This window comes from Penicillium bovifimosum (assembly GCF_028826915.1).
Source record: "Penicillium bovifimosum strain IBT 22155 chromosome Unknown utg000006l_segment0_segment0, whole genome shotgun sequence".
NCBI lineage: Eukaryota > Fungi > Ascomycota > Eurotiomycetes > Eurotiales > Aspergillaceae > Penicillium > Penicillium bovifimosum.
The window spans coordinates 485,114-503,912 of record NW_026622715.1 but is presented as its reverse complement, the minus strand read 5'-3'; the positions used below and the strand labels follow the sequence as shown (position 1 = coordinate 503,912).

General features: G+C 50.7%; 9 protein-coding genes across 9 annotated transcripts; 5 read left to right on the top strand and 4 right to left on the bottom strand.

The window, feature by feature from the left end:
* Positions 1-119: 119 nt before the first annotated feature.
* N7515_007823 (uncharacterized protein) lies at positions 120-1,331 on the bottom strand (the record flags this gene model as incomplete). The annotated part of the gene is made up of 1 exon (XM_056668567.1): positions 120-1,331. One exon carries the CDS (start codon positions 1,329-1,331, stop codon positions 120-122), a length of 1,212 nt encoding a protein of 403 aa, XP_056518397.1.
* A 496-nt stretch (positions 1,332-1,827) lies between these two features.
* Positions 1,828-2,592, bottom strand: N7515_007822 (Flavoprotein; the record flags this gene model as incomplete). The annotated part of the gene is made up of 1 exon (XM_056668566.1): positions 1,828-2,592. One exon carries the CDS (start codon positions 2,590-2,592, stop codon positions 1,828-1,830), a length of 765 nt encoding a protein of 254 aa, XP_056518396.1.
* A 3,825-nt stretch (positions 2,593-6,417) lies between these two features.
* On the top strand, positions 6,418-6,624 carry N7515_007821 (uncharacterized protein; the record flags this gene model as incomplete). Its single annotated transcript, XM_056668565.1, has 1 exon — positions 6,418-6,624. One exon carries the CDS (start codon positions 6,418-6,420, stop codon positions 6,622-6,624), a length of 207 nt encoding a protein of 68 aa, XP_056518395.1.
* Positions 6,625-8,130: 1,506 nt separating this feature from the next.
* Positions 8,131-8,777, top strand: N7515_007820 (thioredoxin family protein; the record flags this gene model as incomplete). The annotated part of the gene is made up of 2 exons (XM_056668564.1): positions 8,131-8,187; positions 8,337-8,777. The coding sequence occupies 2 exons, from the start codon at positions 8,131-8,133 to the stop codon at positions 8,775-8,777; spliced, it is 498 nt and encodes a 165-aa protein (XP_056518394.1).
* A 334-nt stretch (positions 8,778-9,111) lies between these two features.
* N7515_007819 (cytochrome P450) lies at positions 9,112-10,761 on the bottom strand (the record flags this gene model as incomplete). The annotated part of the gene is made up of 3 exons (XM_056668563.1): positions 9,112-9,699; positions 9,747-10,128; positions 10,181-10,761. 3 exons carry the CDS (start codon positions 10,759-10,761, stop codon positions 9,112-9,114), a joined length of 1,551 nt encoding a protein of 516 aa, XP_056518393.1.
* Positions 10,762-11,528: 767 nt separating this feature from the next.
* N7515_007818 (uncharacterized protein) lies at positions 11,529-12,352 on the top strand (the record flags this gene model as incomplete). Its single annotated transcript, XM_056668562.1, has 2 exons — positions 11,529-11,815; positions 11,863-12,352. The coding sequence occupies 2 exons, from the start codon at positions 11,529-11,531 to the stop codon at positions 12,350-12,352; spliced, it is 777 nt and encodes a 258-aa protein (XP_056518392.1).
* A 1,048-nt stretch (positions 12,353-13,400) lies between these two features.
* Positions 13,401-14,339, top strand: N7515_007817 (sulfotransferase family protein; the record flags this gene model as incomplete). The annotated part of the gene is made up of 2 exons (XM_056668561.1): positions 13,401-13,589; positions 13,641-14,339. The coding sequence occupies 2 exons, from the start codon at positions 13,401-13,403 to the stop codon at positions 14,337-14,339; spliced, it is 888 nt and encodes a 295-aa protein (XP_056518391.1).
* A 613-nt stretch (positions 14,340-14,952) lies between these two features.
* On the bottom strand, positions 14,953-15,813 carry N7515_007816 (uncharacterized protein; the record flags this gene model as incomplete). The annotated part of the gene is made up of 2 exons (XM_056668560.1): positions 14,953-15,239; positions 15,570-15,813. The coding sequence occupies 2 exons, from the start codon at positions 15,811-15,813 to the stop codon at positions 14,953-14,955; spliced, it is 531 nt and encodes a 176-aa protein (XP_056518390.1).
* Positions 15,814-16,179: 366 nt separating this feature from the next.
* Positions 16,180-18,142, top strand: N7515_007815 (SANT/Myb-like DNA-binding domain-containing protein; the record flags this gene model as incomplete). The annotated part of the gene is made up of 3 exons (XM_056668559.1): positions 16,180-16,579; positions 16,690-16,878; positions 16,938-18,142. 3 exons carry the CDS (start codon positions 16,180-16,182, stop codon positions 18,140-18,142), a joined length of 1,794 nt encoding a protein of 597 aa, XP_056518389.1.
* Between the last annotated feature and the right edge of the window lie 657 nt (positions 18,143-18,799).

Here is an 18,799-nt window from a genome sequence, read left to right as displayed (position 1 = left end):
TCTGAAACACCGGATTTTAGAATGGGTAGACGCTCTCGATATACATCCGGTAAAATAGAGACAGCCGGATTGGTCACTGAACGACAATAAGGGTCACTGGATGGAATTGAATCCCATGTTTACCCGAACTTGACATAAACACCCTCTGTGTCTTTTGCCAGTTCTGTAGCTCTATTCCTCCATGCTTCCAAAAATAGAGCCGGGTATTCATCTGCATTTTCCGGCAACCCCTTCTGTGTGTGTATAATCGTAGACGAAGCAAGAAGATAGGCTCGTTTAAACGTATCCCATAACTTGTGTTCGAGGCTTCCTGTGGCTGCTGGGTTCGGGAAATAGGGGTCATTTGCCGTCACGGCAGTGACCATCATATCGCAGCTGCGCTTCCAGCTCTCCCTCCAGCTCTCCCTCCAGCTGTCCTTCCAGCTCTCTTTTAGGGGAAGCTGATAAGCCTTGTCAAAGTCGAGCATCCAAAGATGTACCTGCCGTCCTTTGGTATCACCAGCAGGCACACTAAAAGGCTCCACTGCCCCAAAGTTCTCAACGACGGTCGGAAGTTCTCCATCTGTCGTCGCCCTACCGAGTACAAATTCCATGTCCATGCCATCCAAGCAAGCCTCCCAGTGGATGATGGCCAGTCCAATAGCCATTTCTTCCGAAAGTTGGACAGCGTCTAACCGCAGTTCCTCTACCTGATCGAGATAGAGAGGAAAGTTCTGAAGACTGAATGGCATACTAGGCAGAAGCCGCTGTTCCCTCCGCAGTCCAAGATACGGTCGCACAAGACATGCCTTGTTCGCCGGGTGATTGTACGCCAAACGACGCATCTTCCTCGGAAAATAGAGGCGAATGAGAGCTTCACGGGCGGGCCTAGGAAGAGGCCAGATCCGCTGGACTTGGAAAAGATATCCGGGCTGAGTATCGGCGGGAAATCGTGGCAAGTTCTGTCGCCACCAGTTCTCCAACTCGTTCTCACTGAGCCATCCGGTCACTAGGGGCACACGGGGGATTGTGGCAGTTGGGAATATCTCCTGGAGACGAGTCTTGTTCTCTTTCACTGCACGGCAGGCGGTGTTGGTCAGATTTGCGTCAGTCCATAGCGATCGTTTCTGGCTCCCCTTTTTGTATGCGGAATCTGTTTCGGGGATCTCAAAGACTGTGCCGCATGTTCCTCGCCCGATCACAACAAGTGCATTGTCTTGACGGCGTACTGCTGGGTCGATAGGCTCTGCCCAGCTTGAAGAGGTGGATATGATGGAGCGTACGCTCAGGGTCTGTCGCAGGATGTCTTCATCTTCTGTGGGGGCCGCTGCGGCTGCTAGCGCTGCTAGCATTTCTTCAGTAACTCTGCTCAATCGAGTATTTTTTTAATTCGGTATCGTGGCAAGCCACAGAATGGTCTACGTCCTACGAAGACGTATAGGCCAGCTGCCAGAACGAATCTCATTTGGACTCATTCCCCGCCTGATATTGATGCCTTAATGCCTGATTTTGGCCTAGCTCCTGACTGCTTTTGCCACCTCTCTGTACAATGTAATGTGAATCATAAGTTCCTACATAAAATTGAAGCTTTTCCGTCCTATGATACGTCAGGTTTTGCGATCTAGTTTGAGCTCGCAAGACTTCTGTTGCAGTAGGCGAAGATTGTTCGATACCCCGGAAAACATTGCTTGTATGGATCATGTGCGACGCCAGGCTTTAAGAATAAGAGCCCTTTCTAGAATAGAAGCTCGAAAGCAGTTATATATTGGTACGAATGCGTATAATCAGCCTGGTATATACTGTCTCAGTGCCTCTCCGAAAACCACCGTGTACAGGCCACCAAACGGTTTAGCTGCTCTGACCTGGATCATGGGCAGTCAGGCCTAACCTGTCTTCAATAACCTTGACAATCTGTGTCCATTCCAGCATAGCACCACTTCCGACATCCCCACACGCCAACACTTTCGATGCCTGCGGCTGCAAAACCTCAAACCAGCCACTCTCCTCGCCCGTCTCCTCATCCCTCTTGACGCCCCAATCCTCCTCCAGCACGCGGATTTGCTGCGCCGTGACAGGATGCCGCCACATAGCCGTGTTCATAGCAGGCGCGACGACAATGCGTTTGCGTTTCCCATCAACCTGGGCATCTGTATCCCACGCCCGACATACAGAGGTCAACAGGTTATCGCTCAGCCCATTGGCGAGCTTGGCGAGGGTGTTTGCGGAAAGAGGAGCAATGACGAGGATGTCGGCCCAGCGCCGGAGAGATATGTGTAAGATGTCGACGCCGCGGCGCCACGGCTCTGGGCCCCATTCTGCGTCATCGTCGTAGACGGCTTCCACACCGGGAAGGGAGTTGAGGGAGGCGACGGTGGGTTGCTCGGCAGACTGGCCGGCTAGAAATTGTTGGGCTTTGGTGGTGAGGATTACTCTGATTGAAAGTCTGTGGGCATGTGGTGCGAGAGCGCTGATGATGTTTGATATTTTGATCGTCGCGACGGACCCGGTTGCAGCGAGGAGGAGGTGGATTCGATTGTCGGTGGGTAATACCTCAGTTGTGGTTTTGGTTAGGGCATCATTTTTACCATCATTTTGATGGGGTATTTGTGCCATAGTGACTTATGTGAATTAAATAGTGATGCTAAGATCAAGTAATAGGGTCGTTGTCGGTCTTGAGAAAGTGAGGGGTGCGATAAGATTGCGATAAGGATGAAGATAACACCTTATCGATAAGACTGGCGCGCTGGTTGTGTGATGTGTCAGTCCATTACAGGGCTGAACAACTTACTCCGTACAAGCATCAAGAATAGAACTATAGAAGTATCAACTATCAACGAATGGGGTGGTAGAAGACAGACAAGCAGGGATCAGGCAAATTTTCCGTCTCAGCTCAGTCAATTTAGGCTATGTCGCGATGTACTTCGCAAACAGGAGCCTCGGTTTCTGAACACCCATTCGGCGCCCGGCATAATATGCAAGTTCAACTAATGCGAGCGCCACTAAATCAGCAACACGAAGGGTAAGTGGTGCCACGTATCAAAAGCATGGGGACGGAAGAATAACACGAGATGCGGAGCAAGAGGCATATCAGTATCCCATTCCCTGACTTATCGAACTCACAGCACACATGCTTCATCTTTCACCCACCTTGAATCTCTAACAGGCGCTTCGAAATCCTTCCAATCTGCTCCACCAACTACCTCCTAGAGGCATTGCGATACTCTCACGTCCCCAAGGACGGGATAATTGACCCACAAGCATAATGGCTGGCGTAGGCAACATTGACTATGTCCATTCTCTGTCATATACTGATCAATAACGTTCTAGGAAGGTTGTTTTGTTGGCATGCAGGTCAACTACTGTGGCACTGTCTGGACCATTGGAGCAATGGCAGCTGGAGCTGTGCTGAACTCGGGGTATACGTTTCTGATCCGCAATGCATATGGGCAGACTGCAGAGGTCTCCGGCGCAGCTTTAAGCCCTGCTCAATGATAGTATTATGCGCGTATGTATGGAGAGTCACACAGCTAGTGTTGGGAAAGGAACAGGCGCTGTCAAGTAAGGCTCGCAATGTCAAAAGCTAAAACACTCACATTGGAGAATTCGGCGCTTACCTAGGCTTGGCTAGAATCATATCACGGATGTCAGACTTCAGTCCCCATAATCAGTCATAAGGAATGTAACTATGACTCGGGTGTTCTGATGTTTGATAAGTGTAGGGGATTGTGTATCTTAGCGTAGGAGTCATATCGTGGCTTGGTATCTTGTTGATCTTCAGTTCTGGATCGTACGACCAGTAAATCATGCACCTGCCCGAAACCGCCATAATGCGCAAGGCAAAGCTTATTAGTTACCCACCTGCCAAACCTATGATTCCGCCTTGATAGAGGGGGAGTCGGACGAGGAGATTTGAGATATGGTCGCAATCATGCAGAACGAAGAATGAGGCGCAAAATCTGACGAATTACGAGACGAAGGATTATAAGGAAGCCTACTGTATGGCTTTTCCTGTTGATAATGAAGAGCCAGCCTAAGTGTTCTGCAAGACATTCAAGTATGTCGCCCAGGGGCAATGCAAGTACATCGTTGAAACAGCGAGTGGCCACAAATTACGCCAGATGGATACCACCTAGGAAATAGGTTGGTGTGACAGGTTTTGGCTTCGTTTGTCGTTTGCATTCAGCTTGCAGTTTGCTTGAATTGCCGTTGTATTGGGAGAACTTCGTTTTGAGTACCTATAACCAGTACGCGGGAATGCGGAATATAACTTACTTCCATCAAGTAAAGCGTCCACCAGGCGGCTAATATGGCCCAACTGTGTATGTATATCAGTTGTGGAGGAACCAAGGAATACTTATGCGAGCCATTGGTCCCTGCAGCATGTAGAATGTCGTTTGATGCATTCACAATCGATCAAACGACTCATCATCCCCTCCGGTCTGTGGCTGCTCTCAGTGCTCTGCCGAGCCATCTTTCAGCTTCTACTTCGGTTTTGAGATGGAAGTCAGTACGAAAAGTGCACCCCACGACTCATCAGGACACATTTTACTTCGTCATGACTGATGGTTGACTGAAACCATTCCACGGCTTTCGTAGTAGGTCTCAATCGATCAGCAAACCCGCCAGTCAATGTAGGACACTCCATAATCCCATGTATCCTGTAAGTAGCTACCGGATTGAACATGGGAGAAGACCAACCGTTCGAGGAAAGGAAGCGGGGGGGGGGTGGGGGTTGTCCAGACACGAAGACCAATGGGCATGATGTCGTCAAGTGTGAGCTGCAACGCAGCCTCACGAAAGCACAATGTGACACAACCCTCCAATGCGCTCGCCCTGAACGATACGTTCACATCCAAGCCGATAGCAAGCGCTTATGTCGTTTCAAGGCTGTCATATGCTCGTGATTAGTCGTGCCCTCCCTCCCTTTCACTTTATCTTCCCCTTTCCACTCAATCGATCTCCCAACAACTTCAATCACCGGACTAATCAATATACCTGCGCCAACAAGATTCCTGATTGATCTGACGTGCGGAATCGGTTGACGAGGCGCCTTATGACATCCAAGTAGGAAATCAAGGGCCCCAAGCGCGTCCTTGCTGCCTCACTGCCTCGACGTCGGCGGCCTCGACGTCGGCGGCATCGACGTTGGCGGCATCGCTGCCTCGAGGGGCGCTCCGCCCCTCGTCTCACTCTTCACTCTGTAAGGATCTCTTCCACCTCTTCCACCTCTTCCACCTCTTCCACCTCTTCCACCTCTTCCACCTCTTCCACCTCTTCCACCTCTTCCACCTCTTCCACCTCTTCCACCTCTTCCATCTCTTATGCATCACCCTGCAGACCATCTCCATGACGAAAGTTGATACTGACGACTGCAGACAACATGGAGACCGAGGAGGCATCGGTTGTTGTCAGATGATCCACGAGAAACGGGGCTCCAGTTGTTTGCAGCCTCGATGATAGTCGTTGGGTGTTTCAACCCAGTATAATCACAACCCGGCAGCTTGGGCTCGGGAGGAACAAGAGACACCGGACACTGGAGCGTCAAATGGTCATGATGAATCGTCATCGCCCAAGTTCACGGTCGCATCGATGGCGTGGCCATCGTCACAACAACCCCCTGATCGAGATCCCCAACAACAAAGGAATTGGGGCTCGGTGGGAAAGAGCTCAGGGATTGGAACAAGCTTCTGTGCAGTAAGTACGAGGCAGTCGTCCGACAGGGATGTCAATCCACTTATGTGATCTCATTACTTACTTATTTTGCTCCCTAGGACGTCCGATAACCACCGTTGGTCCGCCGTCCCGAGAAGAGCAAGTCATCTCCGATGAAGATGGTTACGCTCGCAATCCGAAGAATTTCAGTTACTATAAATTGAAGCCCACCAGACTTCCCAGGTGCTCCTATGTCACCGTGAGACAGGAAGAGCTGATGAGTTTTTCCAGCCATGCAACGTGTCTCGCTGCCAGGCCGCGGGGGATATCGGTGGAGAATACCATTTGGAATATGCCTCCGCGGGCTGTCGCTGCTGCACCGCACTGGTGCTTGCTCGTTCTTCTTCGGATGGTGTCTCGTTGCCAGGCCGCGGGGGATATTGGTGGAGAGTTCCACCTGGAGTATGCCTCCGCGGGCTGTCGCTGCCGCACCGGTTCTTGCTCGTTCTTCTTCGGATGGTGTCTCGGGCTCGGCTAGTGCTGGAACATATGGATCCATCGAGCCTCTGGCATCACAGCTCCAAACATGTGCTCAGAGCTTGATCGGAAGTACTGGAAACGCCAGACCGATGCTGTCATAGGACCACCTGGAGTCGATGAATCGAATCTGGATAATAAATCCGTGGAGCGTCTGGTGTGGGAAAACCACGATGGGGGGGTCGTGACTCGTTGAGGGGAAATTGGAAAGACGCGTTCAACGACAACACACTCATTGTCCCTCACATCATGCCGTTCCTCAACGAGGTCGAGACTCCCACCCCTAAGTGTGCTTTTGAGAAGCTCGTCCAGGACCTTGGCGATGCCCTAGCCCCGAACTCAGGCCTTGATTCTGACAATGTCGATCCCAAGGACATACAACGTCTGATGGAGAACTACGTCTCGAACTCAGACGAGTGGACTCCATATGCGCTGGGTGACGCGTGGTCTCACTGAGATGGGGCTCCTTCCGTCTATCCAAGATGATAACATGAATGCGGATGCGCCCATATATGGCAACTTCAAACCATCTTTGCAGGCTTTGGTCTGTCACAGAGGTAATTCAGTTGACTCAGGCCACAATCTTGCCGGGTAGGGGTCGTCGGCAAAAACCGACTCTCCGTTGTCTTCGTCAAACGTGGCAACGTGCCAGGAAACGGGTTGTTTCGCGTGGCTGGTGCATAGTATTGAAATTTTACGTGTTTTACTTTGTCGCTGCCTGGAGTACAAATGAATGTACATAGTCTTACTCCTCATTCTTGGACAATTCTCCAACTATATTCCTCGTTGAGTTAAATTCACGATTCCATATTCAAATCCCCATTCCGCAGAATCACACTACACTAAGACTAAAGATTCTCTGCCTACGGAGTAGGTTGTGACACAAATTTCTCATAGATTGTCTAAACATCTAACTATATCCGCCATAGGAATGACCAGATGGTCTGTGCAAGAGCAACGGGGAGAAGAGAATTGTTTCTCGCCCATGTTATGGGCTTGATCAAACAGAAAGGGAGCAGAGACTAGATTGTTCCTCCGACAATTCTCCAGTTCTGCCTAGACGACTGAGAATCCGACAAACCCTTCTCATCCTTGAGAGACGGCTACCAGCAATCATCAGTCTAGCATGCAGAGTGACGGAAGCCATTCAACGTTCCAAATATGTCAGATAGTTGTAGCTCAAGTCAAGGTCACGAAGAGGGGTCAATTCGGACCTCAAAGTCTACTGTAGTCACGGACTTGTTGCTCAGGTTCAGGCTAAGCAGGCCATTGAGATCGATAATCCCATCAATATTGCGGATCCGGTTGTCAGTCACCTTCAACTCCCGAAGATAGATCATAGATAAAGCTTGAGAAGTCATCCAGTGCCTCAATATCATTCCCTGAAACACACGTGTTGCAGTGGGAAATTCGTGAATCATAGCCTTGTAGGGATATAGCCATGCCAGTTGGCGGGAAGCTCGCCTGCCGCGCGTCGGTTCCAGTGGAACCTGACAATTGAACAGAAGATTTTGTTTCTTTTTTAGAAAGATACTGTACACATGTACGGTTCACCTTTGGTATACTGTACGTGTACATCTTGAAGAGTAAACAGAAATGAAGCGGTCTGATTGGCCGAGCCAGGATGAGATGGGACGGTCGATGCCTGACATGTCAGGTTGTCTACTGAGAGGGCCCGGGAGCCTGAGGCAACTACCATCTATAATTGTCAATTGTTTGGAGTCTGCTCCTCTGCCCGTTCCTTTTTGTCCTCCATAATCCATATTTGCAGATTCTGAGATTATATGAATAGTCCACAATTTCTCTCTAATTTGACCAGAACCTCCCCTAAGCGGGTGTCGAGAGTGATGTTGGATCATCTGCGCATGATACGGTTCCCGGAGCAACGCTTATTCCGGCACTCCTCCTGAGATCTCTCAACTCAACCTTCACTCCACCAGATCCGTTTTGCAACATTCAAACATGGAAACCGTACAATATATCATCTTAGCATTTGTTCTCATTCTGATATTTGGTCCTGTAAGTCACTTGAGTTTATTGGCCGTGGAGGACGAAGATAAAGCGAAAGTAGAAGAGCGCCGCGCTCTTTCATTGCTTTATCAAAACCATACCTATGGCCCAATATAACTATTGTGTCAAAATTTGCAAGCTGACAGGTCACTGAACAGGCCATTCTTGTAGACCGCTCACCCATTCCAGAAACTTCTGGGAATGTTTACAAAATTGGCAAATCCTCTGAGCTCGACGCTCTCTTATCATCCACTGCCCACGTTGTGATCGACTTTTACGCCGACTGGTGTCCCCCCTGTCGTGCTATCGCTCCAACTTTCTCTAAGCTAGCCGATGACTGCGCTGTGACTGGCCAGCTCGCTTTTGCCAAAGTCAACGTTGACCATGCCAAAGATGTTGCTAAGCGCTACAATATCACATCCATGCCCACCTTTCTATTCTTTGAGAATGGAGAGCCGAAGCCGGTTGCGATTACAGTCAAGAAGCGCAGCGCCCCTGATGGGATGACTGAGGAAAGGCTGATCGAGAAGGTTCAAGGCGCGGATATACACTTGCTGAATGGTGTGGTGCAGACATTGGCTGGAAAGGTACACGGCTAATGCACGTGCATGGAACTATTCAAAGTAAGCAAGCAGTTAAATTTGCAGGAGACCCTTCTATTAGCGAGTCAGATGTTAAAACAGAATTGTGTCGCCATGATCAATTCAACCTCGAAACAATGGATGGATACATGTCTGTACGCACATGGTAGCTGCACGTACTCTGTTTCGCCGATTGAGTCCATTGATACCAGTGCTAATATTCCTACAGACCTTGAAGACGTCCAATCTGATACGGGTAGTTCAAGAGATCAACATTGCAATTATTGAAGACATGCCGAAAAGTTCGCTTCGCTATATACCATTCCTGCAAATAACAAACTAAAAGCTTATACTACTCAACCAATCTGACCCTAGTCGGCAACCCCTGCGACGGTTTAGACGTGACATCCAAAACCTGGTACATGTATGCCCCTTCCTCATACACAGTCTCAAAATCAAAAGTCCTCACCGTCATGACCAATGCAATCTTCAGCTGCATCAAAGCCAACGTCTGGCCCAGGCACATGCGTGGTCCCTTCTCAAACGGTCTCCACGCGTCGCGCGGGACAAAGTATGGGTCCGTGGGGTCCGTCACAAGGTGCCGCTCTGGGTAGAAATTATCTGCATCCTTGAAGAGATCCTCCCTGTGCATGGTGGCGTGGTTGTTGACGAGGACTGCGAAGGGGTAGGTGGGCCACTCTTTGCCGTCTGCATGGAGGCTTCGGTCTGGTTGGCCGCGGCGGAGGCTGATGCCTGTTGGAGGCCAGAGGCGGAGGGCTTCTTTGATGACGGCCAGGGTGTAAGGGAGATTGTTCACGAGGTTGGGGTCACTGCGGAGCATATTTGCCGCGGCGGAGGAGTCGGTGCCGTATAGGGCATTGTGTTCTTCTCTGAGTTTGTGGAGGACTCGGGGGTGCTTGCTCAGGGCGGCGTATGTATACTGACTACTGTTAGTGGCGGATGAGAGCAAGGCCGTGAGGAACTTACGCAGAGAGTGCTGGCTGATGTGTCATGAGCAGCGAAGATGAGCGTCTTGACAGAGGTGATGAGCATGTCCCGCGTAGATTTATCCACAGCGGTGGTAGGTGGTGCCTTATTCAAGGTGCGGCTGGTCGAAATGGCGTCGTCGATGGCGTAGAATTTGGCCTTTTCGCTTGGAATGGCAGTTGGGCCGCTGGCGACTCGTTCGTCTACCAGACGACCGACGTAACGGTCTAAAGCGCGTCCGTTGCTCCACTTCCGATAGTATCGGCTGGGGCTGACGTCGTAGAGATACCGAGACCAGAAGTCCTGAGGTGCCAGGGCGGCCTGTTTCCGGAAGAGCTCGAGAAATTCATCGTCATCCCCCAGCGCATTGCACTTTGTTCCCCTATACCGTGTCAGTTGACGCTTGATCAGCAAACAAAGGACATGTAGCTTACAAGATGACCCAAGCCGAGATGTTGAATATCATCCTCCCGCACAGATCTTCCAGTTTGAAGACGTCATTTCTAGCCGAATGTTCTCTCAGAACATCAGCAAAAGCCAGCGCCTCATCCACGATAACCGGAACATGCTCCAGCAGTTTCCGCGGCTGGAAGCCCGGAGCGAATGACTTGCGTGCAATGAACCAATCATGTCCATTTGCAGTGACCATGGATTTTTCGCCAAGGATAGGACCGGTCCATTTCTGCATGACAGCCGACTCCTTGGGAAGATTCATTTTGTGGACGATTTGCGTGGCCAATTCCGGATGGGCGATGACAAGCTGCGGCGGCGCGAGCGGCCACAGATCCAGATAGAAGAAGTTACCCAGACCGTACTTCTGGCGCATCAATCTCGCGAACAGCTGTGGGTTTGCATCCTTGGGTAGACTGCTTGCGATCTCTCGCATTATAAGAAAGTGACCCCAGATAGCGTGATGCGGCGGCCCAGGGAGATCTTTGAACATGCTGCGTTGCTGGCGCAGTCTCACGAGGAAGTAGCTCGCGAGAGCGACTGGGATGAGAAGTAGAGCGAGCATTGTTGTATTCGGGCGTTGAGGACAAGGAGGCGTCGCTAGTGGAGTAGATGCAGAGTTGGAGTGGTGATGAGACAGCGAGGTAAGCCAAGTATTCAGCTCCGAACATACTGTTGAGTACAATTGTGTTTGATGTGTTGTTTTGAAGTGAGTCGATCGAGCTTTTATATTGCTTCTCCGGGGGCCAAGGCAGATTCCGTGATGCTTGTGTCGTGATGTTGAATCTATTTCTGGCTTTCTGGGGCCGTGTTACTGTATACCGACCCTGGCTTACAAGCTGCAGGGTCTCTAAAAATAAGCGCTGCGGGGCTGAACACCAGCCTTGGCGGGCGATTGCTTGGTATTCCTGGCATTGCTTATTTCATGTGGCTACTTAACCTTAAGTACGAGGTTAGGGCTGTGCCGGGGGTCGCCCCCACGTCTTATCACTTCATATGTCTTAGTATACGGTTCAATCCATGTGTCTTTCTAGATGATATGGATTATCAGGCCATGTGCAATGTCATTGCTCAGAATCTTCGGAATATCCCCTACGTAATTGATTTTGCCTCCCCTCTGCGATACGCAGTCTGTGTCAGACGGGGACGGGGGCCATGGGGCCGGATGATCGATCACACGCCTCCAAAAGAAGCAACAACAATCGTGACATCTTGTTGGAAGTAACTAAAATAGTCTAGAGTTATAGTAGTAGTATGCTACTGTACAAACATTGTCGATCTAGAAATTTCTCAACTGTTGCACCCATCTCCTTGATTCCTTCCAAGCTCACTATGTTCGCCCTACGAGACGCAATTTACCTGATCGAACTGGCATTCTATGCCCCCATCGTCCCTGCTATTCTCTCCATCCTCCTTCTCCATGGCAACAAGAGTCCTTACACATGGCGTCCGATCGTAATTCCCCTCATCATTCTTTCCGGCTTGCGAATCACCGCAGCAGGACTCGGCCTAGCAGCCATGGACCCCGCGAAATCCAATCTCCTACAAACAGCAACTCTCCTAGACACAATTGGCCTCGCGCCAGTTTTGTGCCTCTTGATAGGACTTCTGATTCGGGCGTAAGTCAACTGCTCTCTTCGTCCCATCTTTCTAACACCGATTTCAGCAACGCCCCCGTATACAAAGGTCTCCCTTTCTGGGTCTTCATCCCACTGCACATGATTACCATTGCTGCTACGGTAATGACCGCATATGGCGGCAGAGATCTCTATGCAAGCCGGGAAAGTGAAGCGCAAGACCTCCGCTTAATGCGTGCTGGCATCGTCCTTTTTATCGCCCTTTTCACTGTGATATTTCTCCTCTCTGTCATCACCATGCTCAAAGTGCGAGTAAAGTTCTACCGCACTGAGCGTGCGGCTGTTGTTTGTGCTTTGCTTTGTGTTCCATTTATGAGTGTGCGGTTGTCATTCTCGGCTGGCTCGTTGTTCTCGGGGGCGCGGTCTGTGCTGTCCCCCATGTCGGGAGATGAGACGGGTATCTGGCTTCATTTTCTTATGGTCATTGTTATGGAGTATATAGTTACACTGTCCGCCACGGCTGTTGCTCTGACTGCAAGGAAGGTGGTGGTTTTGACGGCGGGAAAGGATGAGGAGTGAGATACAATCCGGCGACAAGTCTAGCATTTGTCTTGATGTTCTACGTCCATGTATGTCTTTGTTTAACGTTACTTATTCAGCGTTGATTTCCATTTTGTCTTTTATCTAGGTTGTCTTCTGATAATGCTCAATAATCCACTATACACCTTTTGTCTGTAGGCGCAATCCAGCTCATTGTTAGGGTAAATTCGATGGCTTTGGTAACTGCATGTTTATTGGCATGGAACGCTGATATTAATTGGACCATATCGGTACAATAATGTAACTAATTCAATTCAGCTTTAATAGCAAGAGTGAATGTTGGCATACGCTTCTTCGTGTAGATCATACCAACTCGATGGCTTCAGGACAGAGAAGATAGGTCAACCGACCTACTGCTGGAAGGCGTTGCCCGAGGCATACTACAGCAAACCAGGCCATTCACAAACATGAGGCTTCTAATATTAGACGCGACGCTCATGAACCATGAGATATGAACAATGTTACAATAATGTCTCAGATAATCTTTTTTAAGCTCACTAACACTCTAGGACGGTAGTAGAAGGTAATGCAGCCCTGTGGACAGCGTCCCTGGACTTTTAGCCCCATGGTATTTTGGGATCAGAAGCACCCTACGTACGTTGCTTAGGGTTTTGAACTACCCCAAAGCTAAGACCCACACAGGAGTCCGAGTATTTCTCTACTGGGGCCAATATTTTAGCTTAGACCGCCTCGTTTCTTGGGCTGCCCTCGACCGAAACTAGCTTGTCAGGGCCTACTGGATGGCCCCCGCAGCCCCCGGCCCCGACGATCTCTCATGTCAGATCGGAATCATCTGCAAGAAAACATGCGTATTCCTTCAGGTCTAGAAATTAGGATACTTTTGTTAGAATGCTTGTAAATGCTTGGTTTCAAATCATTAGTGGCAGTGTTCGTATTTGTTTTGTTGCTATGGGGGCCATATCACACCACGATAGCTTGAAGATCTACTAATAAGCACTCGATGCACGTCAAAATCCACAATTCCACACTCACGATCTACTTCAACTACTCTACAACACATCTCACAATGGAAACCACAAAATTGCAAATGGACATGCACAAGTCCAACTCCTGGCTCTACTATAAGCTCGGTATCCACACCCTAGGCCTTGTCCTTCGATCTGGCGTCACAATCACCAGCCCCGACCCCAAAGAAGACATAAAACTCCAATCCACATCAGATGTACACTATGGAGGGTCCATAAAAGTCATCGTGGTAAGTCTGCCAAACACCCAAACATAAAGCGACATAACTAACCCAATCCAGGCCGGACTTCCCCGCACAGGCACAATGAGCATGAAGCACGCCCTCGAAGAACTAGGCTACGGCCCATGCTTCCACCTCGCCGAGCCTCTCTGCCAATTTGACAATCTCCGTCAAAGTGCCGCCATAGTCCACACAAAAGACACGGCCCTCCGACGGCGCAAGCTAGCCAAACTCTTCCAAGACTGCGAGGTCACCCTCGAGGTCCCCGGTAGCGCATGCCTACCCGATCTCCTGGAAATGTACCCCGAAGCAAAAGTCATCCTGACAGAACGCACCTCTGCAGCCGTCTGGCTACGCTCATGGCGCGGCTTTGGCATCGATCTGAGGTCCGATTGCTTCCGCTGGCTTGGGTACTGGGTTCCTGGTATGGTGGCGGCGAACGATCTCTACCGCGGGTGGATGCAGCTTTTGGCTGAGCGGCTTGGGGTGGAGGCGGAGCCGTCTGAGGAGTTGTATCATATGTACAATGCGTGGGTGAAGAGCACTGTGCCGAGGGAGAGGTTGTTGGTCTTTAAGTGTCAGGATGGGTGGGGCCCGCTTTGTGAGTTTTTGGGGAGACAGAGACCCAATCTCTTTCCCCATGGTAATGAGGCTGGTTATCTGCGGTATTATAAGCGGGTGGCGATTGTTTTGGGGGTTTTCTTGTGGTTGGTTGTTCTTGCTATGGCTTTTCTGTCGTTGTTGTTGCTCTCCGCTTGAGTAGACTGCTTGTGTCTTATTTTTATTTGGTCTTATACCTTGGTGTTTTGTGGAGCATGTATGGACTTATCCTTCAATCGAACGAGTCCCATTTTGTATATGCTAGATAAATTAGCCAACTGGCGAATAAATGCCAACTGGCAAATAAATGAGCCAACTGGCGTATTGTTTTTGACTATACTATGGCGTGCATTCTTTCTAGAAATCATATCCCGACAAGTACTCGTGGAACTATGCCAGACATGTTGCTCCAGCACATAAGAGGACATAACTCCAAGGAACTCTTTTCAAGCAGATATCCAGTCTTGGAAGCAACGCCACAGCTACAACTACAAGAACAGGCTAGCTTGGCCCCCGCCGGTACCCGCAAGGACCCGCAGCTTCGAGGGGGCGCAGCTCACTATCTCTATACGCAGTACAACCTTATACTCGTACAACAACCATTTGTGCCGGCGCGGCCGGATTCGGCGCCCTCCTCGATCGGGTTTGGCGTCCGCCCTCGGGTGCCCCGTTCGGGTTGAGCCGGTCCCGATGCGGTTTGGCGTGGCGCTAGCCCCAAAATGGCATCGAGATCCATCCTATCTTCTTTAGGCTTAGCACGTCCAAAGATGGCCTAGCGGCCCACGCCTTCCCTGAATGGGGGTTCTGCCTCCCTCCACCGCCAGCTGGCCCCACCGACACAAGTATATAACTCGGTGCGTCGCTCGACGTCCTCACTCTCGTCTGCTACATTTCGCTCTCGCCCGGCCAGGCCCAGCGACCTCGCCGCCGTGAAATGATACCGTATTCCCGGATCACACGGCACTGGACCCCCTGTTTCAGCTGGTTGCCTCACGCACGGTACCCCTTCTCCACAGGCTGGAGCACCGTCCAGACCGCCGGCAGCGCTGTCTACTGGTCCTACTGGTCCATCGCCCTGGTGTTTACCTTTTCAGCTGCGGTTGCCGGTCTACAATCTTGGCTAGAGAGAATTTGCCTTCTGGATACGTGCGAGCTCCCACCACCTCGCCTGTATATCTCCGTCTCTCTCTCGTGGGCATCAACAGTGCCCAGTTGTTGGCAGGAGACTGGATTGACTCTCGTCTTTGCACAAATGCGCCTACGATACGACGTTACCCGACTATCGCTCTTTCGTGCGCTGTCCAATCTGCGTACCCGTGTGCCATTGGCTCGTCTTCTTCGCCGATCCCTCGTCTTGACGCCGTGGCGCAGACTGACCAGGTGTCTCACTTGTTCGGGCAGCCTTTTGCCTCGTACAGCTGCCTCGGAGAACTCCGCATCGGAACTTCAAACGCTGTGATGGCATTGGCCGCTCACTTGGATGAACTCCTTCGGCCGCGCCCTGGTATTCTCCAAGGGCGGTCCTTTGGTTCTGGACGTCTCTTAGCAAGGCGCAGCAAGGCTGATCGATGACGGAGAGGTCGGTCCAAACCTGACGATGTGACACTATCGTCCAATTGGAAAAATGCCGCATGCTGTAGCGGCTTGCTATCTGACCCCTTAGTTATTCTTTCTCCGAAAGTTTGTGTATCACGATCCATCACCGACGGGCCGCACTTTGGCTCCGCGATAATGTCAGTCCCATCTAATTTCCCAAGCCGCCCCGGATGGGAAGCCAAGGTCAAATGAAGGGAGGCCTCAGGGGCTGCATATAAAGAGTCTTGGGATTCCTCGTTCGGAGAAGGATGCTGGACATGTGTCGCTAGCGTTTCTTCTATTCATCTCAGTATAAAGAACCCTCCTCCGCATGAGAGCGAACGAACTGGATTTTCAGAATATAGTGCACCGTCCCTGTTGTTTGCTCTAACCGCTTCTTTCTCTCCTGCCTCCTGTGCAAACCATGGCCCCTATCGATCTCGACAATATCATCCATTACCACCCTTCCCCCCTCCCAAATGCCCCTTGCAAACCATTACACCTGACCACCTGTCGTGTTTCTTCCCATTTCCCCTCGAATCTGCCCATCCTAATCCATCCTCTGCCTCCCCGGCCCCCGTCCCTTTCTCATGAGTCGCCGCGAACACCTCATCCTCACCGACAGAGTCCTCCTCCTGTTGTGTCATGTTTGCCTCGCGATCGCGACGCCCGCCCGAACAAGTTTGATAAGGAAATGGCAAACTTGGAAATAGCCGAATTTGAGGGCCAGGAGACTTCAGGATCATGCTTTCGAGGCAGCGAGGAGAGTCAATCACAGGATATCAACGACATTCAAAGAAAGGAATTGCATGATCAACACTATGGTAAGTGACCTGCTCGTCGGCTGGCTCCTCTAGCTTTTCAAGTCCCCCTCGGGTGCCATTAGTTTTCAAGTTCAAGACAAGTGAAATGTGCCAACTTCTTATTTTTAAAGTAGCCGACCACGACCACGATCATTACAGGGAGGATTTAAGGCTCCTCTCAGAGGATCCTGCTACGCAGCAAGACACCGCCGCCTCATCAAATGCTGCCGAGACAGGCCTCTCATCAGCAGCCAGCGCACCCACTTGCCCTGTGGGAGCTGATGGTTCCGTTTCACCGAACGAACCATGTCCCGTTCAAGGTTAGTAGTGTGTCTGATGATAGGGTTTTCCTAGGCTGCTTCTCATCATACGACTACAGATCTTTCACCCACTGAACGCAATGAAACCCAGCTTTCCATTTTTGGCTGTGAAACAGAGGTCAACAGCGTGACAGCGGGTAATGTTTCAAGAGATCAAACCCCATCGCCTAATCCCAGCACTTCTGTTCCAGCTGGAGATGAACCAGAGCCAGCGAATCAGCGGCTTCTTAGGGGGACTTCTGAAACTGGAGCAGAGTCCAGAAAATCAAGTCCTCTACCCGTCACGGAGGCACATTCCATCGGGTTGCACGCGAGGGACCTTTCAGCAACTCGCGACAGCCCCCTGGACTTGCGGAGCGACGGCAGTGACATCCATTCAACAGATTGTTGTCCTGACGACGAAGCGTTGTCAAGGCCTATCTCGCCCGTTCTGCACCAAAAAAGGCAGGCAGTTTCCAGGTCAGAGGGAAATGATTCACCAAGAGATTTATCTAGGTCGTGCTCCGTATCGGTTGTTGTACCTGTAACCCGGTCCCGTGGGCTACCAAAAACAAGGTCCACTAGAGCCGGCTCCACATGCTGTACAGGGAAAAGGAAAAATCGAGCAAACTCCCCCTGCAATGTTGACAGCGATGATCCTGATGATCCTGATGACAGTGACTATACGCATGGGAACGATTTCGGTATCGGTGACATCGCCGTGTTGCCACGTCTAACGAAGAGGCCGAGACGAAGTGCTGTAACGAAGATCCAGTCCACTCAGGCTCGACGTGAAAGCCCGTATCGCGTGCTTTCCTCCCCGGCTCCAGAAAAGGAAATTGCAAATCCGTGTTCCGGCACAAGTTTGCAGGATATACAAACCATTCCTATCAGAGGCTTCCTTACGCGGCAAACGTTTCTATCAAGAGTCATCTACTCGTGTACCTTCGAGGAAGATAGGCAACTTTCTTGTCCGCATGAGCGAACAAAAGCTCCTGCGTACGAAGAAAGCTTAGACAGGGCAGGGCACACCACGCAGCCTAGTAACAAAAAGCCTTCAGCGCATGCGACCCGTTTCCTGCCCGCTGAGGACGAACTCTTGATTGAACTGAAGGAAAAGCGAAGTCTTCCATGGAATCGAATCGTGAAGCATTTTCCAGGGAGGACCAAGGGTGCTCTTCAGGTTCACTATAGTACGAAGCTCAAGGACCGAGGAACTAGAAGTCTCAGGCGGGGTCGGAGTGGAAGGGTTACATGTCCTGCGACTGCGGCTTCACGCGGCTAAATTTCTATCCCCCTTTTTCCTCGGCAAGTCGAACCTCCAGAAGCTTGAGAGTGGTGCCTTCAAGGCAGTCTTTTGACCGTTTGTGAAGGCGGGCGGAAATCACGGGTATAATTCGTTCTTTTTGGGTGCGATACAAGTATGACAGGTGAACCCTGACTGGAAGCCTGCAGTGCAGCCTCACTTTCACCCCGCTTTCTCTTGACGTTTCCACGACCAGCACTTCACAATATTTTCCTTCCTCCATTCCCCACAAATCCATAGGACAGGCCATTTTAAAGCAAAAATTGGGTTGTAATACAGTCCACTATGGATTCCAGGATCCTACTCCACGACGATTACACGGTCGGATGGATAAGTGCATCGCCGGTGGAGACGGCAGCTGTGAAGCTGATGTTGGACAACATACACCCTCCTTTACCTCGCCCGGCGATGGACCAAAATACTTGTATCCTTGGAAGCATCGGGGAACACAATGTCGTTATTGCTAGCTTACCGAGTGGCGCATATGGCAATACGTCAGCTGCAACGGTTGGGATGCAGTTGTTGTGCAGTTTCACGCCATCCGCTTTGGTTTTATGGTTGGTATCGGGGGCGGAGTGCCAAGCAGCAATACGATATATCAAGGTTGTAAAAGTTGCCTTTAATGCACTACCCGAG